This window comes from Drosophila suzukii, chromosome 3, assembly GCF_043229965.1.
Source record: "Drosophila suzukii chromosome 3, CBGP_Dsuzu_IsoJpt1.0, whole genome shotgun sequence".
Taxonomy (NCBI): domain Eukaryota; kingdom Metazoa; phylum Arthropoda; class Insecta; order Diptera; family Drosophilidae; genus Drosophila; species Drosophila suzukii.
The window spans coordinates 6,623,509-6,647,751 of record NC_092082.1 but is presented as its reverse complement, the minus strand read 5'-3'; the positions used below and the strand labels follow the sequence as shown (position 1 = coordinate 6,647,751).

The 24,243-nt window shown below is 40.1% G+C and overlaps 1 protein-coding gene across 1 annotated transcript in view; it reads left to right on the top strand.

Annotated features, from left to right (window-relative positions):
- dlp (glypican dally-like) overlaps window positions 1-24,243 on the top strand; it is a 42,996-nt gene that overhangs the window by 13,227 nt on the left and 5,526 nt on the right. The window contains exons 2-3 of the mRNA XM_017079328.4: window positions 21,731-21,895; window positions 22,234-22,468. Coding sequence (XP_016934817.3) covers window positions 21,731-21,895; window positions 22,234-22,468 — 400 coding nt within the window. The remainder of the gene's footprint in view (window positions 1-21,730; window positions 21,896-22,233; window positions 22,469-24,243) is intronic.

The following is a 24,243-nucleotide window of genomic DNA, read 5'->3' as shown; positions in this document are numbered from 1 at the left end:
GCCTCGTGCTCGACTATCAATTAGGCACATCTTTCAATCAACTGCGAGACACTCGACACTTGAAGCGAGGGGATGAGATTTTTTTTATATACAAAGAATTAGCGCTAATAATTAGAAGACGGCTCGGAAATATTTTCATCGCCACCAATTACCACACGCCAACGCTTACCCTCGCCATATCCCTTCTTGTTTTGTCTGATGTCAAGTACGTAATGATCATAATTTGTATTTTTATCTCGACTTTGACAGGTGCGCGGGTTGCGCACTTTTTCGGTTTTTTTCTTTCTTTTATTTTTACCCCCTGTTACTCTGTTGCGGTCCATAAAATTTTCGAGTTCCCTCTTTGGGTATCTGGAAATTTATGTTAATCTCGAGCTTGTTGCATGTCATGCCGGCAAATGTCGCTTAATTATGAGGATCGCCCGGTCTCCGAACTTTATCTCCCTCTAATCATAATCAGTTTTTCACTTGTTCTTCTTTCCCCTTTTATTATTTATGGGTTCCTTGATATTGCTATTGTGGAATGTGGAAAACGTTAATTAAATTGTAATTTATGGAGGTCTTAAAACAGCTAGAGGAGGTCTACAAAATTATTAGCGAAAGGTTGGAAAAGTAGTCCTAAAATATCGCATGATTTTTTTTATCTTGAAGTTTCCTTCCGTTTCCTTTGATTTATTATGCTATGACTTTGAAATATTATGAAAATAGTGTTAGACATTTGAACTAAACTGAACTTTTCTCTCTAAAACTCGCCATAAGGTAAAAGCTTTTTCTCCCTTCATTATCTTAAATGAATCAGATGGTATATGTGTTATACTCCCTTTATAAATCATCTGATACTGGGTTACCAACCAGCAAACAAAAGCGATAAGATAAGCGGTCAGTTCAAGTAGAGTTTCAGTTATCGAGTGCATCATCTTTGCTCTATACTATATGGTATATGGTTATTTCCCTTTTGCGTTGATTTCACAAATCCCAACCACATTCCATTCTCACGCGCTCGATTTTCGACCAATTCCAATTCCAATGCTAATTTGTCATTTGCCACGGAGCGTGTCTGTAAACTTTGTACGCCCCACCACTCCCTCCTCATTAACAAATTATGCAATAAATGCAGGATCCCCAAGCTAACGATGTGCCAATAAAACTCGTTCTTCCCATTCCCGGGAACCCTTTTCCCTTTTCATTTTTCTCGCAGCCACTCGCACTTAATTAAGAACTTCATTTAGCACCTTTTGGTTGGGAGAAGGGAGTACAGGAGCTTGGGATCCGGTTTTTTCGGGCCAAGCCTAAAGAATTTAATCGCGCTTTGCATATCGCCGGATGAGGAGCTCCTTGCTGGGCTCCCTGCCTCCCCGAATCCCTGAATCAATATTTTGCTTTCTCACGCTATTTTCGGACGTAGAAGAAGTCGAGCAGGCTCTCTGGAATGCGGAGCACAGTTGGCAACAATTTTGCCTGATTGCAGTCGGACCTGGTCCGCCACATGGTCCGTTGCCATGGAAGACCACGTTCCAGGCCCAGTCGAGATGTCGAGAAGTTGGAGTCAAAGTCCCAGTCCCCAGGTTTAAATGGTATCACATGTCGACGTCGTTGGTTTTTCTTCTCAAGTGCATTTGCATGGAAGCTATGCCATTGATACTCTGCTTTTTAGGGCAGGGGTATTGCGAGTTTTTCTAGTCCCCTGATCATTATAGATCAATGATCATCATAGGGCTATATGAGAAAAGGGTTTTTGCAAGTACCTTTGGCTGATTGTTTAAATGATGTATTTTCAGAATGGAATAACTTGTTCTTAATCATCTTTTTAAATTCTAATTCTAATTTTTTTATAGTTATTATTAAAATAATAGAGCTTATTCATTAGTTTCCAAACATAATTGACATTAGTTTAAAATTCCCATTAAATGACACATTCAAATTAAATAGAAATGGTTGCTCATCATAATGTCTAATGTTTAATGGATAGTTTGACTTATGATTTAGGTATGCAAGGGTATTTGAGCTTCTTATATTCCCTGATTTTCATTCCTTTTAAGCAGCTGGCCTCATCCTTCTTTTCCCCGATCCCCTACTCCCCTTGTGAACAACTTCTGTGCTCCATCTTTCGTTGCTGCATTTGATGATAAATAGGCGCAAAGGTAAAAAGCCAAAACGTGAATGCGAATTTCGTAAGTCTCGACTCATGTTCAAGAGGTAAATAGAAGGAAGCCAGCTGGATGGAGTGGCGGGTTGAGGTGAGGTGAGTCGGGGTTAGGATATCAGGCAGGTGAGGCATGCGGCAGTCGCTTTTTTTCAAGTGCAACCCGGAGACCAAACGCAGGCGAGAAAGGCAGTCGAGGAGGCGGCGATTCAAGTGCTTCTCTTCCTGACTTTGACTCCTTTTGGTGCTGTTGCCGCTGCTTCTGATGCACTAAAAAAAATTCATAGTTAAAATTATACCGAAAAAAAAAATTAAAAGCTGAAAAATTTAATTCTTCTGTGGGTATTTTTTCACAAGACCAACTTCCAAAAATAAAAGGAAATATTTTCGCTTCGATTTATTTTTAGTTGATCTATTATAATACCCTATCTAAGATGTTCCACATAAATTTAATAAAATATGTGCTTGGGATAGGGTGTTTCTACAAATTTCTTGATTGAACCATAATGGTGTTATTACAAAGTTATGGAGTAATAATACCATTTTTCTCTCTGTTCCCCTGGTTGCTTCTGCGGGATGTTTTTGTTTTATGCGCTGGCATGTTTTTTTGTCAACCTACACCAACAACACATCCCCGCCAGCAGAATCAGCAGCAACAGCAGCTGTTGCCGGCAAACATTTGCAATTCAAAGGGGGCGGGACAGGTGGGCCAGTCGGCAGGGGCGTGGGGCGGTTCCAAAAGGGGGGGGCGCTGACTGCATTGGTAGTCAGTCAGGAGGCGCAGGCGCTGGCACATGGCAATATTTCATTACCCACGGGCAAATCCTCGGGACCGGGAGTAAAACGCCTTGGATCGAGGGGAGCGACATGTCTGTGCTGTCGTCGTACAAGCTGCCTCCGCTTTTTTATTCGCATTGTGCCGGCATTTGAGGCATTTTCCCCCCTCCTAGAAATATATATCCTATGCCCCTCGTTGAATGTCTCTGTTATCTGCAACCTGGCTATGAAGTTACAACGCTTACGCACATGTAAGCGGGCTGGAAAAAAAGCAGGGGCTTCCTCCTTTGTTGCAGTGGGAAGTTGCAATTGGGGATTGTCAATGTCGCAGGGCCTACGATTCGCGGAGTTAGGGAATGCGGCGAATAGATAGGAAATTTATGGTTTGTTAGGCGGAAAAAGCATGAAAAGATAATCGCAAAGTAACCTGAATCTACCATAAGTGATCGGATATTTCAATGTAGGTACTCAAATTGTTATCGATCTCTGCAATTTTTAATTTTTTTTTAGTTATAAATACCCTTGAAATTCTTTTGAAATATTATGGCTTAATCAACTATATTGGTTGCCATAAAAATAAAACATTTATTATCTTAAGATACTTTTTTATGTTCCTGTCTTAACTATCCTCTTGTGCCTGCCCTAACATTTTTATTGTTCTCCATTCTTTAACTTTATTGATATCCATGAAATTGGCTGTACTCCTTTGTAAGCTTATAAATTGACTGTCTTTGTGTGTTATTTAAAACTTTATTTCCTTAAATTCCTGCCTTTAATGTTCCCCATTCTTTAGCTTTATTGATATCCGCAAATTGCGGCCTCTCTCTGCACTTCTCATTTATTCGACTTGGCTGATGCAAGCTTTGCACCTGTCGCAAAGACAGGTGGTCGTTCTTGCTCATCTTGGGGCTTCATCCACATCTCCATCACTATGCCACATATTGCCACGCCCCGTCTGATGGGTTGACGGCTGGCATAACTTTTGCCACTTGCGAATAATTTCCATACCATCCATGCGGCGGCGACAATAAAAACAAAAACGAGACAGAGCGAACAGATGCAAAGTTTTTCCCTACTCTCCCTTCGTTTTTACGCGCATCTGCAAATTAAAAACGCATTTTATTTTATGTGTGGCAACAGCAGAGGCAGAATAAAAACAGAGAGGACCCGGGACTTTGACAATAAGTAAGGTAGACTACACTGAAAAAAAAATATTGTTCAAGATTGGGGGAATTTTCACACCTAAACCCAGTTTTTTAAAAAGTTTAACCAACTAAGTGTAAAAAATTTCCATTATTATATCTTGTTAATCATAACTTTTTCGTTTTTCATTCCTTGATCCCTTTAAAAACTCAAACTCGAATAAAATTCCTTTTTATATACGACACTCATTTTATTACCATTTTTATAGACTCGCATTCCTTTATGCTGCGAATGTTGTTGCAACTTTGATGTTACATTCATTCTTTATGTGTCCGCGAGTGTTCGAGAGGAGAGGCTTAATTGTTAGGTTGTGTGTAGGATGCACGACACAACAACACTCGACAACAATGAGGATGAGTCTGAAGGGTACTGTTGCGAGGGGCTTTCAGGGGGAACCCTGTTGAAATCAAAGCTTTGTGATGCCGACACGATGTGTGGATGATGATGACAGGTAGCCGAGTGTTTAATTTATGTCTTTTTAAGCACTTTACTCGCTCGCCTCGGAGACACACACTCGGATACCTCAGACCAACAGAATTCATAAGTTTTTCTTTTTTGCCTTTGCAGTTTCAAGTTGCATCCATCTGGGTGGGTTGATGATAAAAACCAGCACTAACTTTGCCTGCGAGTGGGTATTTTTCTATTAATCAAAGATGATGTAGGCCTACATGCCGAGAGATACATTTGTATCTTGTGGCAGCCGAGTGATAGACGCTATTCGGATACTGATTAGATGCGATTAGTTTGGGTGTTGAGTCATATAAGTACTGTGCTGAAGGCTAAAGTTTGATAAATGGTTAATTCAAAACAAGGAAGAACGCTATAGTCGAGTACCTCGACTATCAGATACCCGTTACTCAGCTAAAGGGACCAAAGGGAAATGGAGATATGCAAGCAGCAAATCGAGATTTAAATACGCCACCTACCGGCGGTAGACAGATTTAAGCGTTATGGGCGTTAGAGTGGGCGTGGCAAAATTTTTTTTGGATTAATCGATAGGTATTGACGAGACCAATACATTTCAGTTAAAATTTTGTATCTAGCATGAAAACTGTGGCCGTCACAGGCTTGGGCGGTTTGTGGGCGTTAGAGTGGGCGTGGCAATTTTTTTTTCGGGTCACTCGATAGGTATTGATGAGAAGAATACACTTATGTTAAAATTTTTATTCTAGCATCAAAACTGTAGGAGCCACAGTTTTGGGCGGTTTGTGGGCGTAAGAGTGGGCGTGGCACATTGCTGAAACAAACTTGCGCTGCGTAAGAAGCTCAGGAATCTGCACGCCAAATCTCAACAGCCTAGCTCCCATAGTTTCCGAGATCTCAGCGTTCATCCGGACGGACAGACAGACGGACAGACGGACAGACGGACAGACGGACAGACGGACAGACGGACATGGCTAGATCGACTCGGCTAGTGATCCTGATCAAGAATATATATACTTTATGGGGTCGGAAACGCTTCCTTCTGCCTGTTACATACTTTCCGACGAATCTAGTATACCCTTTTACTCTACGAGTAACGGGTATAACTACATATATATGTATATATATATGTAAACAATGTATTTGGTTAAGTATTGCTAGATTTGTTAATCAAAATAAAATACAGAATCAATATTTCGGAATATTTTGGGAAATAGCTTTCTGAATATTTGAATCCAACAAGAATGCAAGTTCTATTTCAATTTAGTTTCTTTATATGAAAGAAATTCATTTTTCCCTTCGCCATTTCTTGGTGTCTAAGCATAAATCCTCAGCCAATCTAAGAATCATTAATTATATTTTATCCTAACTGAATAAAGCGCCACTAAAAGCATTACTGAAATGGAGAATATAAATTTCTGCCTTCATTTCCGGTGGATAAACGTTAGTACTCGAGATATCCTGGGCCCATTAATAGGCGCGTACCCAATGTTCGAGTCGGGATTATTAGAGCTAATCATGCAATGTTCCTACGGCCAGGTGATGGGAGAAATCGGGTCCCGAGGTGTGTGAGCTCTACGAATCTGTAACAAAAAGCGGGAGTTTGGTTACCAGGAAGAGGCGTTGCCGAATCCATAACAATAGGACTGAAAGGGATAATGCGTAACGCAGCATAGAACAAAGTGAAGGGGAACTAAGCGTTTAATGCTCTCATTATGGGAACATCATCGGTGGCAGCAGCCCCCGCACACATTTCATCAGGAAAACGTAGAAAATGCGTCTGAATGCGGCGCAACGAATCCGCTCGAGTGACACTTTTCCCACTCTTTTTTTTCCCAACTTTTCCAACTGCCATTGACAGCTCACAGAAAAAAATGTGTCAATTTGCAGTAATCTAATCTGGGTGTGCGGTCCTCTCCCACCCTTTTTCTCAATGGCCACAAAAAAGAAAAAATCGAAATTCCATTGAATTACGAGTGGTTTTCTTTCTGTGCGATAATGTGGCGTTTCAATTTTTAATCAATTATTATATATTTTATTGTTATCTTTTGGCATTTTGTTTGTACAAATCGATCACTGTGAGTGGGGGGAAAAACACAGAAATGAAAGTGGCACACACCCAAAAAAAAAAATATGTGGAACGGGTGGGGCTTACTTTGAAAATCCTCAATTAGTTGTACACATAAATCACCCAAGTTTCCAACAAGTTCTGTCTTTTTCTTTAAATTTGATTTGGGTTAAAGATTTCTTGTCAATGATATGGGCGAGGGGAAATGGGAGGGGCAAATCGGGCTACCAATAAGCCACGTAAAACTATATATGAGCTGGAAAATGGAACTCAATAGATTGTTTTTAATAGGATACAAAGTAGCTCAAGATCATTTACAAGTTTATGGCATCGATCATTGCTATTTTTGCTCACACCCCAAGCTCCATTGAATCTATCTTCGATCGCCTATATTTCTCTAAATACATTTATAAATATAACATATATGCGCCAAAAAAATAACCAATCATGACGGCCCTGCGATGACAGCAAAATACTTTCTATAAACGCTAACACGAGTGCTGAAATAGGCGGTAGGGTGCGAAGATTACTTGTTGATTCCAGTTTATTTGAATTAGCTTAGATCAGCACAATCGCTGTGTGAGATACAAACAGCTGCAGCCAAACGAAGCCCAATAAATGATTACCTTTTTGTTTGGTTTATCGCTTAGATTTCCCGAGACTGAACTTACCGATGAAATATATAACTTGTGCTAATGGATTAATTACCTGTCCGAGGGAAATGTATTTCTTCAACCAAAATGCTTGTTCCACTCGATTTGAGCTGAGAGAAAAACATTCCGAATCTGTTTACATTTCTAAAGATCTCCGATTTCTGCGCATCATCTCTGGGACAGGGCCACAAATATTATTTGATTTTTTAATTGTCGACATAAAATCGTCTGAGCGAGGCAACAAAATGTGTTAATGGTTATAATCGGATACGAAAGATCTCAACGAGCGGGTGAGAGAACTCGTCTCGACTCGGTCGCCGAGTCTTAATAATGCGCACAATTTGCCAAGTCATATCCTAAAGCGTCCGCCAGCCATCATTGGCTGTTATTAGTTGGCAAGGCGATGATCTTATCATTCCTCTAGAGTCTGGTCTGCTTTTAAGATCGGGTTCGACTACAACTCAATTTCTGTTTGGTCTGTGGGAGCATCTTTCCTGAATAGCCTCATTGATTGTGATTGTTGATCGGCTGAGCGATCGAAATAGTTGTATATCATCCAATCACGTCCGGTATTTCTTTCTTTGTCCAATTTTATTTCCCCCTTTTCGGGCGTTTCTTTTCAAGTAACCTGCTAAGTAAACTTGTTCTTAATGGCTTTTCGATTGAGGCATTAAGTTATTATTATTATGGCTGTTTATTTATTAGGTGTATTTTGGGTGTTTGACATCTTTATAGCGTGAGAAAGTTATGATCATTATCCCATTTGGTTAAATTCAATTAAATAAATATTTCGACGGAACAGGTATACAAGATTCTGATACAAAATCATAAAGAATCACCCCATTAGAGTCCCTAGTGATGTAAATACTTTATAGGCTGCAATTTAAGGGTTTTTTACTCCTTCATGTCTAGAACCATTCCCACAACTTCCTTTCCGCCCGCAAATCCCCCAAGATCAATCCGTTCGCCTGGCAATTTCAGTTGGCCTGGCATATTTCAGGCCATTAAAATCCCACTTTAGTCTTAATAAACTAACACCCAGACAGATCAAAAGGCAGCCAGTTCGGAGTTGTGGAGTTGGATGGCGACTAAGCTAATTATCCTGCCAGCACGTAGAGCAAATCCAAACACACACAGCTCCACGGAGTGCAGAAACTGCAAGGCGACTGCGATCTATGGGCCCCCACATGCATGTCCAGCAACGCCCCAAATGCTGTCATAATTGCCCCCAGAGAGGCACCGACTGGACCTGTGGGCCTAGAACCTCCTAAGAGAGAGACCCGGCCGAGATCGCCTCCTGATCATTTTATAATACCAACACGTACAAACGTCAATTAAATAAATACAAGATACCAAAAGCGTTGTAAACGCCCCGAAACGCCGGCCAGTATCGTGGGCCATGGCCCAGACACCCAAGAAAAAGAGATTCATTCTCAAACCGACGAACGATTCATAAACTAATACACTGAGGGAAAAATATGGTAACAAGTATATAATTAAAATAAAAAAATACCTTATTTTTAACGCCACAACAATGTTCAATGTTTTGACTTTGGTATACCCTGCTTTATGAAAAAAGTTTTGGGGTACCCTTAGTAGTATGGGTTCCATTTTTCAAGTGCAATTATCCCCGTTCTTGGTCTGTGGAGTACCGACTGTGGAATGTGCTCCGGCTGGAGTTCGGCTCCCATCTCCTTTCCCCCGGTTATTTTTGGTCTAGAACAAGTTTTCGATGAATGCGGCTCCCCGTGGCGACTGTTGCATCTTGTACCAGTACTCGTAGTCGTTTCTGGCAGTGGCAACTTCCTGTGGACAAGTTCTGGATAACTGGCGAGCCAAGAGCTAAAATCCGCAATGGGAGGAATTGTCATTCGGGCAAATTTAATCAAAGTGCTTGGGCTTGGACTTGGGGTCAGGAGGAGTGGTGGCCACTCGAAGCTGAGGCTTTTCATCAATCCATTTATTTGCCCACTCAATTAGTTGAGGGGCCTCTTGGGTCGATCATCATCCAGTTTGCTTTGTTCTCAGCCAGTGTTTATTTGGTTTATCTGCCCATCGAGTGGGTATGGTAGGAAGAATCATCTTGGCGGGCCTTCTGTTTTAGATCCGCAGCAAAAACACGGCTTTTCGCATTCCTTCGATTTCCGATCGAAATGATAAATGGTGGCCAACTTTGCTCATGCAGAACGCCCCATTGATTATTCGATTGGAATCGATTTGATTATTCGATCTTCGATGTCTCTTAATTGTCTTGATTTTGCTTCCTAATGAATTTTTAATAATTTTTCATCGCCGCCCTCCCGCGATCCCTACACTTATGCAAATTAATTTGACACAATTCATGTATTATCTCTGTGGTTTTTCGAGGGGATTGCTTAGATTTGTTTCGCTTGCGTCATGCGAAATCGATATCGCTTCATGTATTTCCTCAAAAACAATTTTACTGACGCACTAGAACTTTGGGCTGTATATGGAATTAATAAATCGAAGAAAATCAGAAGAAATAAAACAAAGGCATCCAATTGGAAATAGCTATTTCTTCGGAAAAGATTTAAGTATACTTTGAGTTTTATTAAGGTAAAATACTATAGCGCAGTGGAATACTTAAACGATCATCAAAAATAATAACCTTTTTTCTAAGTACGCTAAGTACTGCGCATTTATTTTCACCAAAAATCCAAACATTGCCAATTCTGCGGAATACTTCCATCTAAAAATAGGTTAATTTCCCATATTTTTGAGAACTTTTTCTGAGAATCGCTTTCCCCACAGTGCATCAACCTCGAATCTCTTCGCTCCACTCGCTGTAATGGAGTGCAACACCATTCAATTCCGATCAATTGCCATTGATTGATATCAACAGCACAAAGTAGATGTTGCAGCTGCTGGCCCATTGAAAGATTCGATGGTTGCTCGATTCCTCTGTTGGCTGCTAATTAAACAGCTGCACTTCGCGCCCCATTGCACTGGGCTTTTCATAATAATAATGCCCATGCCCCTTAAGGAAAAGGCCTCGACACCCTCCCCCGCCTGTGGCAAATGTTAAATGCCAATAAGCCAACAATTTATCAGCAATAAATTTGCCTTCATGGTCGCACACACAGGGGGCTTCACTGTCTTTTGTCCGCCTTTGGGTTTCCTTTATATGTTGCAGGCAAATTCATCTAACTCGTGAGGCAAACAATGATGTAGTTACTCCAGTATATCTTGCGTTGCATTTCAATTTAAATAAATGTCTTTGGACTGCATTCGAGTATGAGCTTTATGAAGAGGCGTCCCAACAACAGGAACCACAATGATGATGCATATAATGCCATTTTTCTTCATTTACGTCTTGTCAGCAGCAGTTTTTTGTTCAAATTTTGCGGTGAATGGGGATAATGGGGAATGCTTTAGTGGGATTTAAGGAGCTTGGTAAATAATAAAGAGGATAGCAAGGAAAATGGATTCATTCAGAATTTAAGACAATAATTCCCTTATAATTCCTCTTTGATAAATATGATAAAGAGATCTTGAAACATTAGCAAATTAAATTTACATTTCGTTCTGAAACTTTAAAGTTCTCTTTAGGTAGCAATTAAATATCCCCCGCATAGATATAACTTTGTAACAAATTTGCTCGCCTGTCGCCAAGTGTCGCGATCTATCACTTGTAATCCCAGATCCCCCTGTAAATGTTCCCCACATATGATCCCCGACTGGCAGATCCATAAATCGTTCAAGCTATTTTCTCGAGAACACACCGAAAGGTAAAGAGAGTGAGGGGAAAAGTCAGACAACGCCCACTTGTGGGCCAAAGGAGAATTACGTTATTAAGTCGGCAACAATTTATTTAGTTTAGTGCACTTGTCATTAAAGATAATTTATAAGTGGTGGCGAACAGGCGAAGCAGCGTCTATATAATCATAATTCAGCCCGAGATCATATGAGGGTGCTCCAAAAGAAGCGTGGGCGTTGCAACAACGCAAAGCGTTGTCTAAATATAATTGGGGTTTTGTTTTTGGGGGGAAACGAACAAGGGAGCGACGTATTTCTGTTGCAACTCCTCATGAGCCTCAAGTGATATCTTTATTTGATGGGTTTTTAAGTGCTATAAAAACTGGTCGGCTCGGCGACATTTGACTTTTGCTCGGGCCAAGAAGTTCTCTTCAAATTTGCTTATGTTAATTTATACCCCTACTCCACGAACGAAAAAACCCAAATTTCTCCTCAACATTAAATGGCCATAAACTGTCAAATAAAGCCCAGTTATTAGTTGTTCGAAGCTCATTAAGTATGCCGGCCAAAAGACAAACAGAAATGTGTGTGATTAATAATCATCAGCGGGCTCATCAGCAGCGGACCTTAAGACAAAGTAGGGCCGAACCCACAAATTATGTTGTCACATGCAAACGGGGAAAGAGGAGTCCAAGTTTTTGGCAGTCTCATTCACGCGTCTCTAACAGGATTATATTGCATGCAACATTAGCATTTTCAGGGTGTCGTCCATCCTATGTATATGGTATAATATGGTATGGCATGGTATATATTCCCGTACCAACCCATCCTGTTCTTCCTTCCTTTCGTCTACCTGCCCAAACATTGCCTAATTTGTTGTCGTCTCCAACCGATTTTGACCTTTTCTCCGCTTTGTTGCCATTCACAGCTTGACTTTTTGGGATGGTTTTCTCATTTTCCCTTTTTTGTTTTGGGGAATTTATGCTCGATTATGTCCACATGGATTTTATAGAATTTATTTCTGGACTCTAACCTCTCCCTATCGCAGTCGCTTAAATGCTCTTCTCCATGGAACTGCCATCGATTATTGATTAAATTAATTATTAACGCTCTGTGTGTGTCGCTTGCCGTTGTTGTTGCTCTAATAAATATTAATAAATTCCATTTAAGATTTTCTTTTATTGAAAATGGCTATATATTGTATGGGAAGAACCCCTCCAGGGCTGACACAAATGGATTTTCAAGAGCAAATCAATTGTGATGGGAAGTTACGCAATTTAAAAGATGTGAACTTCACCTGCTTGGTGTGTAGGAAAATAAATAATATTCCATTGTTCTAGTTGCATGACTCATTTGCTATATCAATTTCCCTCAAAGTGGTTGATCTATAATACTATATCTGGTTGCCAACCACAAGACATTGGGCTCTTGTCAATTGCTTAGCTTTCGTCTCGATATTGATTGCAACTCTTGGCCAGATTCATTACCAAAGAATGAGGATGGAGGGACTGGCAAAAGATCGAAGCAACCTTTGAAAATGCCACAAAATTAAATCATTTATGAGCTTTAAAATTTAGGCAATTTATTTCGCTTCCCCACTTCTTTGGGTCCCTAAATTGTTTTGTGGTCAACAGCAATTTTGACCGGGGAAGATTTGGTTTTTACATTTTTTTTCGTGGGGTTTTTTCTTTTTTCCTGGCTGTAGTTATAGAAGAAATCCCAGCTTTTATGGCTTTTGCGGTTAAGCGCTTGCGGTTTTGCGAAAGGTTTGCGAAATGGGTGAGAGCCGGGGCTTAAATGATCTTTTATGGCTTAAGCGCAGTCTGCCAATTGATTCGGTGACTCGTCATTGTTAACGTTTTTAATTGGCCCACAAAATATGCTGCTCGTGTTGGCCCGGCCGCAGAGCCAAGAAAAAGGAAAAAATCACTCACTGTTTGACAGCGACACGTAGTCAATGTCTTCAGCATTGCAAAAATAAAAACTGAACCACAGGAACGTGCTTTGAATAAACACACACACCAAGTGGACTGGATGGACGCTGGCTGCATTCGGTAAATCTCAGTCTTTTCTCAGTTTCTCCCCCCGAATCTCCGCTCTATTCCCCCGAACTCTCCGGCTTTTTATCTCGTGTCCAAAATCGAATTTAAATCCAGTCAAAACATCAACCGGGCCATAACATGTCTGAATTCGGGCTTTGCGGCACTTTTGACCATGGCCTAAGCTGAAATTCTCCCAGGGCTATCTATCTCCTTCTGGTTCTTCTCCTTTCTCTTCGATTTAACCCGCCTTATGGTGCGAAAATGTGAATTGAATAAAATTGAATGAAATGGTTATTTAAATTTCGTGCAAATGGTTCAATAAAGATAAAACGGGAATTGTGAGCAAATTGAAGAAGATTGTGACTTTTCTATTGAGCTAGTGGCCAAATCAGTTCTAAGCTTTAAACATTTCTATGGTAAGAGTTTTGAATAAAAATTTGGTAGCTGTATCTTTAGATTTTTGGGCTCTGTGTTAATTTTTTAAAAATATAAAGAGAGTTTTATGTATATATATAGATCAATGCGATAAATACTTATCAAGCTTAAGTTCCTACCTTCTAAGTAACTATTTAAAATAAAAATTGTGGCACATGAATCTTTAAAAAAAAATTAATACACTTTTGTGCTTACTCGACTTTTATTCAGTTACATAAACCTCTGTCAGCTGAAATCCAGAAACCTTTTATAGCCACCGCCAGTGAAACAAAATCCCACCTAATGTGATCCAATCAAATGTCTGATCCCAATCCATAATTCGATTAATAAAGCCAGAAAAAAGCAGACAATTTCCTCACCCCACCGGCGACCATGACAAATCATCGACTGACAAACAGAAACGGCGATGAATAAATTGCAAATAAATAGGCGAAGGAGGAAAGCAGAGAAAAATTCAATAATTGTCAAACAGGCGAGGTAAACAAAGCCAGAATTTCGAACTTGGGCCAAGTTGAGCGGTTGGTTTCCTTTGAAATCGAACGAATTCAATGCCATTTCTCAGCCATGTGTGTGTATTTTTTGCCGATTTGTTTGTTTTGGCCGCTGGCCCACTACCAATCCGCCTCATCACCCCGCCATAGAGTTCGGTTCATTCAAGCAAAATTAATTAAACAATAAAATTTGATTAATGGCATTGTTGGGAGCGTGTGTGTTTTGGTCTCTGGAAAGCCTCAGTTTAACCTGTTTGCTGTTTACACATTCTATGGCTGTTGCTTTTGCCCCCAAAAATTGTACAATGAAGCGTAAGAGCAATGTGCACAGAGCCAAAAAATGTCGCCAGTAATTAGAGCAACGCAAATTTAGTGGAAACTTGTGGATAAAGTTCGGATGAGAACTACATAAAAATAATAGAAAACATAAAAGGAAATTAATTATATCCGCATTGGAAGTTGTTGTAGAAATATGGCTCTTGGTTTCTAAATACATAAATCTGAATTCTTTTTGCCACATGTTGTACAAGTTGTTAGATTTTGTGTTCCCAAGAACATTTTTCTGCTTGGCTTCTAGTCTTAATTCTCAGCTTTTCTGCTTTTTCTGCCCTTTTGGTTTCCCCAATTAACAGATGTTTCAGATGGTTAATTACGCCAAGGGAAATATGTTTGTTTTGTTGGCGGGGCTATTTCTGTATGCCTTCTCTCTCAACTCGCTGGTGATGAAAAATTTTCGCACATTTTGCGCATTTCAAAATTGTCATTCGGATGGTTTGGCGGCTGAGGAGGTGTGTTGAAATGCTGAAAGATGCAGCTTGGCCGCAGACATCTTGGCAGCAGCCAAACAAATGGGCAAAACATGTGCAAAACTTTGAAAACTCTGGCTGACGTCGTCACTTCATCAGGCAAAAAGCCAGGCGACCTCCAACCCCCATCGACCAGGAAGACTTCTAGAAATACTCCTCTCCCGTTTGGATGGAACGTGTTTGCAACATAAACATTCCGTCGTACACCTATTCCTCCCCTGCCCCTTCGAGCAATTTTAATTACGCCTAAAAGAGCCGCCGCCTCGAACGGTGGAAGAAAGCGAAGAAAGAGCGAAGAGCCAGCGCGAAGAAAGGAAAAATCTCCCATGCAACATTTTAGCCCACGTTTTGTGTAATTACACATAGTCAGTCAGTCGGTGGAAGGTGGGAGTCTTTCCCGGCCGCATGAAAAGGCAAAGCAGGCTAAATGTTGCACATATATATATATGTATATGTATATGCACCCGGCGGATACAGAATTAACAGTCAACGCCTTCACCCGGCTCATTATTCATCTGAATATGTTGCAAAACGAACGGTTTTCATACAACTTTTCTGCGGCAAATTATCCAAGGAGAGGCACATTTGTCTGGACCCGGATTATAAATGGGAGTACATTATAAATAGAGATAATTATGGTCGAACCGCTATTCCTTAGACCTAAGTTTATAGTTAAAGCTTGCTTATCAGATGTTGCCTACAGAATCTATAGGCTTGAAGGCTCTAAAAACCTAACAGAGCCACAAAATAATATCAAAGATAATAATCAAAGATAATATCAGAGATTTTCCCATTTACTAACTAATAACTTTTAAAATAAGCATTAACATTTAGAAACTTAGAACTAATATTCTGGAAAGAAAACTTTAACTTATAATATCAAAAAACTGTTAAATTGTTTTTTTTATTGAGTCACTGGGACTTATTTTATCAAAAGTGCTAATAGTATGGTGTTCTTCAGAATAATTAGCTTATCTTAAGGCCTTTCCGACTTTTTCAGAAAAAGCTCCCCATAGACCCAGACGGGTGGTCCCAATACCATGCATATTTCCAAATCCCAAAACCCAATTCCCAATTCAATGCAACTCTGTTAAATTAATTGAGTGCGAGGCAATGGGAGGCAAAGTGTTCCACAGGAAGTGAACCCAACATTCCTCCCAGAGGCCCAATATTTGTACAAATTTCTGCTTCGCTTTTTGTTTTTGTTTTATTATTTCAATTTTTTTGGGGTACTACATCTCTATTTCGATTTTGGGTTCGCGACGGGCGGTGTCGATTGAGTTATATGTGTTGAAACTGCGGTTCACATGGAGTCCGAGTGTTGTCCGATCCCAAAGTGAAGTGCATTGGTTATTTTTTGGTTTTTCGGCATTTGTTTGTTTCTATTTTCGGGGCTTATGGAGTGTAGGGAAAGAGCCATAAAAAATCCGAAACCAAAAAAATCCAGCGTTCTTTAAAAACAATTGAGATTTAATTGCATTCGCTGACCTGAAAAAAATTAAATAAACGCAAAGTTTGTACTACTTTTGTGCGTCCAGAGGGAAATACAGCTTTCCAAAGTGTTGGAGGAACCTTGCTGTGTTGACCCAATAAATTACACCTTCCCCGACTCTCATTAAAACGTATTCCCTGCCAGATGTTGCTGCTGGAATTTGAATAATATCCTAGGAGGAAAAAAATCATTTTCAATTTACGTGCGAATTAAGAAGAGAAACTTTGCTGCCGGTTAAAGACTATGGCCGAATCCACCCAGTGGGTGGTGGCTTGGCTATTGGGCGGTAAAAGTGGTGATATGGTGGTGGCTGCGACTCCTTGTTCATTTTGCCTCCTTTTGCTTGCTGTGCGCCTAATTAAAACTCATTACCATAAGCATAAAACTTGAGCAAGCAAATGTCCATCATCAAAACTGATGAACAAAAAATGGGAAGCAGAACAAAGCGTTTGCAAGGAGAAGCCACGGGAGGCACTCGACGAAAAAATGGGTAGATATATATCATAAGCTTTAGTATTTAAAAAAAACTTTAAGTGAACTAAGGAAATTTAACAATTTAATTACAAAACTTTTTACAAAACTGTATATTTGGTAATTTTCTATTAAAACTATTATATTGTTGATGTAACATCACTTAAAAAAATTGATTATATTGATCAGGTTTTTTTTTGGCATTATAGAAAGTAAAGTAGATAATGCAAAATTAAATTCAATGGTATACAACAAAATAATAATAAATATAATAAAACCAAAAAACTATATTTTAAACTATTTATTTAAAAAAGAATCCAAATCTATTTAGATATGACTATGATATTATAGTAAAACACCTAAACATCCTTAATCATTCTGATAACCTAAGTATAGAAATATTAAAAAAGGTATATTATAAACTTTATATAGTGTTATATATACATAGGTGTTCTTTTAAACAATGCCAAATCTTTTTAGATAAGACTAAATATTTTTGTATACCAGTCATAAGACTTACCTCCTTAGAATCCATCCATCAAAATTTCTTTAACTCCTATAACCCAAAAATAGATATATCAAAAACCAAAATTATAAACAATGTTTTAGTGATATTTTTTTTTTTTTGTGCAGAGAAAATAAATTACAGACAGGAAATTTAAGTTGAGTCCCGAAAGGGAGAAAAGCGGGAAGGAAAAGGCCCGCTGGACAGCAGCTCACAGGTTGTTTAACCTTTTCTTTGCCTAATGCAATTTCCTTGCCAGACGGCGACAATTTTTTTCGGCTTGCTTTATTTCCTTTTCCTGTCGTTTTATTTCAAAATAATTTTTTTTTTGTGTTTTTGGGGTGACTTTTGTGAACTATATCCCCCTACTCACTCTTTCAACCCCGCAGCATAGTGGAAAGTGAAAGCTACATGCGTGCAACGACCCTTTCACAGGCTCTGCTCTCTCTCTCTTCAGCTCTCTTTCTCTCTCTGTCTGGCTATTCATTCTCCCTTTTTCCACATTTCCATTACCATTTTTTTTTGTTGCTGCTGAAAACTTTTGCGTCCACGTGTGCAACAGTTTTGGAAATCGTGCTGCTGGGAAATTCTGGGCGCCTGGTTGAGTTGCCGGCTCGCATTTGTGTGCCTCGCAAAAAGGACGAAGCGATGAGTGAGAATCCTGCCGCTCCTGCCGCTCTTTCTCTCTCTCCTCTTTGTAGTGGCCATTGAAACTCGACTCAAAAGTTAAGTTTTCCCTGCATTTCCCGGCCATTGATAATGTTGTTGTTGGCTTTCAGATAAAGAAGGGGGTGGCATTTTGGGGGGGGTTTTAGTTTTTGGCGTCTGCCTTTGTCTGTTGTTGTTGCTCTTGGCTTTCCATTCTGCCGGTTTCGGCTTTTCACTCGCCCAACTGTTTCAAATGTGTGTTTTGTTTTGCGCTTTTCATCTCCAAGTGGAGCACAAAGAGTGGTTAGAAAGAGAGCGAGAGAGAGTGAGGTGGGGATGAAAGAAAGAGAGAGAGAGAGAAGGATGCACAGGATGTGGGTGGTGGGGGGTAAACTTTGAATGCACAAGTGTGGGAAAGCCTGGGAAATGGATGTGGCACATTTCCGGCCAGAATTGTGCAGCGGAAAATGCAACTGCAGTACAAATTTATTGATGTGATACATAACACCTTTTAAATGAGGGCAAAAAAAATGGGAAAATTACAGAAAAGTTGTAAGTAAATATAAAGAATATATTTTTAGTACTTTTAAATTGATTGACTTAAATAAAACTTTATAAAATAGTACATAAATACTAGGAATATATTTAATATACATTCGAAGCCCTGATTTCCCTGGATGAAAATAAAGCTGAATTTGTAAGGTATTCCAAAATATTAAAATTTACATTTTAGGAAATTTTGTTATTGATAAATAGAGTGTTCAAAAATGTGAGTATATTTAAAATTTAAGAAAGTAATATTTTAATTTATAAAAGAACACTTTAAATATTTTGAAAGTTACATATAACCAAGGGGTTGAAGTACTTTGTGTAAAGAATACCTATTAAAGTTATTTAAGTGGAAAACAGTGGTTTCCCTTCCTCCCTAACATTTTTAAATTGTTTATCAAATCTTGCCACAAAATCTCCCCTTCGCACCCATGGTAACCCACAGTTTCGGTTTCTTTGTTGTCACCCAACGAGGGTGCAGTTTTTGCCAGGCAGTGGGTTTTTACTTCGGTGTCAAGCATCCTGTTGAGCATCCCGGTTAGGGACAACTTTTCGCACTCTTAAAGAGTCCTCCTCGTTTTGCCCCAAGTGATGGGATTTAAGTTAACCTTGGCGAGATTTCTGCCTACTGGGTGTTCCTGGGCTCCCATTCTCCACTCACCCCGAACTTATCGCTGCTGGATATTCTGGATATTGACTGCGATACGCTCGCTAAACTTTCGCACCCTTTTAAGCGACGCCCTCGGGGGTTGACTCGTCTGTCTGGGGCAATTCCTGGGTTTGTTGATCGTTACAGTAAATCATTTGAAATGAAATTTCACTTCCACTTGGTGGGTCGTCTGCACAGAAAGAAATTTCTAACTAAATTCTAACTTTACATTTGAAAAAATAATATTTTCAGTAAACTAATTCCAAATTGAAGATGCATTTTTAAGTTATCTGAAAGATTCTAACACTTTTTCCTTGAGTATTATGGTCACTCATACTATAAGTTAATTAGGTAATTTATTTAGTATTTTTCCCGCAGTGTAAATTCAGAGTTTTCCTGCTCCGTTGCCACCCTCCTGGTAACTAAGTGGATTGCGCGTGGAAATGGAAAACATGTGACCAGCTCTCCCAGGGGGTGGGAGTGGTGTTGGTTACACCACCACCCACTTTTCTGGGTGGTTTTTCGTTTACTTGTTTTTTTTCCGATGTCGTCTTCCTACTTTTTGCCAAAGTTTTCTATTAGACAACGGGGTGATTTTCCACAGCGTCAGCTAGAATAAAAAGGGAAAATGCCATATCGGTAAGTTGAGGTCATTTATTATGCTCATGACACCTTCCATCCTTCGGCGTTCCGGCTTCCTTTTTTGGTGATTTTCCCCCCCTGGAAGTTGCCGCCTGGCAGCATTTGTTATCTGGGATCCCCCGCTGCTGCCTGATTTTCCCATTTCCCATTGTTGTCTGCCGGCAAAATTATGCAGCAATTCATAAAAATGGCTGGCAGAAGAATCATTGGCGTTACTTTAATGCCGATATGTTATTCTAACATAGATTTTAGATACGGTTTATCGATTAGATTAAGGGACCTTATAGGGGGTGACCAAATTCTTGGGGGTTTGTGTGTGGTTTTGGTTTATGGCTGTCATTTTGCGTGGCATTTTAATGGATTTCAAAAGGTTATAGGAAGTGTAGTAAATATTGTTTAAGGGTCTCTAGGGAAGAATAGGGATAAAGTTAATGGACTGATAAAGGACTGATTGATAAAAGCTATTAAGAATAATATGTTAACAAATAGAATGTATATCCTAAAATTAAAACATAATAATAAATCGGTAAACAAAAAAGGCAACTTTATTTATTGTCAATTTCACTTATCTCCTTAGTCTGACTATATTTTGGCCATCAAATCTTGAGCTCTTTTATCTGCCACAATTTCAATTAACTCAAATGGTCTTTAACCGAGAAATCCCGGCTAAACATTTGCCATGCCAGTCACATAGGACCGAAAACGACCCCCGCGACAGACAATTAAAAGGGGAAACCACAGACTGCGAGCCAATTTAGATAAGCCCCAGGATATAGGGAACCCCAGCAGACCGAAGGACTTGAAAGGGTCGGTATATACGCAGAGGAGTATATGTAGCCCGGTCTCTAGATGGTGCCACACTCAATTCATATCTTGTGCAACATAACAATTAGTAAAGACCATAAAACGGAGCAGTCGAGCACAGACAATAAAAGTTGGGGAAGTTGGGGAAATAATGGGGCAATGGAGACAGGCCAATGGAAGTAAACTCTGTTTACATTCGGCTGTCGAAAAATGTGCACTAAAGTATCTAAATTTATAAAAGAAATATACAAACCGTGCAGCACTCCATATACTACAAGGTATGTGTGCACAGCAGATGATGCATTTAACTGGGCAGCGGGAATTTATGAACGACCAAAAAATAGAAATGGAATATAAATACAAATTCCGATTTGGTTTTGGATTGGAAACCAGAAAACACAACTTCCAACTTGTTTGCTTTCAATTAGTGTTGAACTTTTGGATCGCCGATCTGGCATCTCTTTCTATCTCTCTGCCTGGGAATTGTCTAAATAAACATGGAGCAGCAGCGGCTATAAAAAAAGATCGCATAAAGTTGGGGGAAAATAGGTAGTCTCAGTCCACCGAAATGAACTCATCGTTGCAGTGAACTAATGCATATTTTCCTCTAATTTTCTCTCAAAAAATGTGTTAAATGTTTGCGTAAATAAAACAACCAGAGACTAGGAATTCTCTAGGCAACCACGCCCGTATCCGGCGAGTTTGGGCTGAGTTTGGTTTCAGGTTCTGCCTCTTCGGGTTACTTGCATTTACCAGTAGCTACGCTTCGTTTGTTTTTTTCCAACGAATCGCTGTTAGCTGGTCAGGCTTTGGTTTTCGGTATTTGGTATTTGGTTACCATGTCAAGTGGCAAGTTGCACTCGACTTCAGTGCGAGTTCCTGGAATGTTGATAAACCTTCATTCGAGGCTGGCTGCGATGCAACGTTATGCATCTGGAAGTGGGTCTAATGTTGGGGCAAACAAATGGCAGCCTGTAGAATGGTATACCTTGAAAATCGTTAAACTAGATTGGAGGTAACAGAAGCAGCAGAGATGTGAGAATAGTTCCCAAATAGTGTGAAGAAGACTTGGGGTAAACAAAAATATGTAAGGTATAATATAATAAGTTCAAAGATGTTGGTATAAATGATCTTCTATTTACATAAGGCTATCCATAAACCTCTACTCTATAAACCCTGACTAACTTGATAAATATTTTTCCCCTTTTCCAGAACGAGTCCTCCGATACTGCGAATCCCCTTCGGTGGGCACCTGCTGCACCTACAACATGGAGACCCGAATGGCGATGCAGTCCCGCCAGCAACTCGAAACGCACACCAAGGACCAGATCTCTCGGATGTCTGGAATCCTGGGCAGCAAGGCCACCAAGTTCAAAGGTAGGTCACCGATTGTTAATCCCATCAACGAGCCACTCGAAAATGCCACATAAGCCACCGATTAGGGATTTTTCGGGTGTCAAGTGGTTGTGACCTCACACAGAACCCAGATCTCTATAGATCCAATGATCTATAGCCAATGATGCGGGCCTCGAGTTACTGACAATGTCAAGTGGCCGGCGACAAGGCGGATGTGGCTGCATGTATTCTATTTTCCAGCGGATGCTGGCCAGAAATAAAATCGAACTCCAAACATTTTTAGTCGATGCCAGCGGATGTGCGCTCAATATCAATTAAATCTCGTTACATTTTTCACTAATTCGTTTTTCCGCCTGCAGATATCTTCACCGCCCTGCTGAAAGAGTCACGAACCCAGTTCAATAGTATGTTCATTCGCACATACGGCGTCATCTACGAGAGAAATTCGTATGTCTTCTCGGATCTCTTCAAGGAGTTGGAAACGTACTTCGCCAACGGTCGCGTGGATTTGCTGGAGGTCATGGACAAGTTCTTTAACACGCTGTACCAGAAAATGTTCACCGTGCTGAACACCCAGTATACCTTTGATGAAAAGTGAGTAGTCTGCGAAATCGAAACCTAAACCCAAACCCAAAGGGCTCCAAAGCGAGACCGATTTTAGAGGCCTCCTAACTGGAGGTTCGTAAAAACAAAACGTGTGAAACCGCAAAGTGTCTCGGTCTCTCGACTGACGACAACTAACTGACTTGACGGCCCGTCGAAACTTTGACACGGCGGTGTGCGATTTCAGTTGGCGATTCCCGATATGAGTATATCCTATGGAGGTTTTCTTTTTCTACGCTACCCGAGTCTGAAGTTGCTCTTGTTTTTGCCAGATTTTTCGATTGCGGTTGAAACGCTTAAAGCAAAGAGAAAATGAGGAAGTTGTGCAGAGGTTTTCAATGGGTGAATAGGAGATGCTCTAGAAGCATAACTCAAGTCTTCATATCTAATGATCTAAAAATATTCAATGGATACAAAATTATATTATTTTGTAAAAAATATATTTTATGTATATTTATGTGTTATGTTATTTTTAAGAGACTAAAAAAACAGATCTAGAAATTATGACAGTAGTTTACCCAATTTCCCCATAATTCCTGCATTTCTAGTTAGACAGATTGTCTCCCACATGGGTGATATTACTTTACTTCCCACTACCATTCTACCTACTGCGATTTATTCATCCCAACCAACCCATTCCATCCAATCCAATCCCAATCCCTATCCCTATCCCATAACCCAGCCATAACCAAAAACCGCACTTTATGCCAGTTCCTGTGTCAGCTGCTCGCATTTCCGCCAAAATGGTGAATAGGGGGAATATGAAGCGAAAATTGCGCCCACTTGGCTCATTGCCCTGGAACGGTCTTCTCTGGTCTTCTGTGTTTCTGGTCTCCGGTAACCGGCGACTTGGCCAAATGACTTTTTGGTCCCTGCCCGGCCACTCCCCCTTTTGGAAGGGCTCGTGTTACCCACGCGCTTTCCAATTGATGCCGCTGACTTTAACTCCAACTCCAACTCCGATTGCGACTTTTGGCCTGAGCTCAAGCGATTCGCTTTTATTGTCATCGTTTTAGTTTGTCGTACGTGCTTTGGCACGTCGCCCGTTTATTGCCATTGGACAGAAGGAGGGACGACTACGATGTCGCGTAATTGCCGGCACTTGCCTGCTACACTGCCCAAAAATATACCACCCAAAAATAAGAATAATGAATTTAGCCAACCTTAAAGTTATGCTTCAAAGTGGATTCAAGTTTCCTGAAAGAAACACTTCATCAAGCCCAAAAAGCTTGATATTCTCAAGTTTTCATTGTTCTTTTCTTTTAAGATCTAATTACTTAAACATTATTTTCGCTGTGTCTGCCCCCCTGTTATTTGTTTGTGGCTGTTGTTTGCTCTGTGCGGTTGGTCGGTCGCCTGAACTGTGATGGTCTTGCCCTCGGAATGGATCAGATGCCCCGGCAGAACATAGAGTTCCAACTGGACCTGAAGCTAGGGTTCTCCTGCCCATTTAATGAGGGGGTAGCTCAAGCAGTTAGTTTGTCTGGCAAACACTGGGGGTTCGTTTGAAAATGAGGGGACAACTATGGGAAGTCAACGGGTGTTTGGATACAACACTGATATGCGATATGTCCTAAACATGAAGAGTCGCATGTCATTACAAATTAAGGCAAGGAAGACACAGTCCTAGTTATAGGATGATAAATAGTGGAATAAACTTCATTAACAAGCATGTTATTAGTCTTTGATCGATCTATAAAAATAATGACTAATTTAAAAGTATTTACTAAAAGACAGCAAGACATCGAAGAATATATCTTTGAATT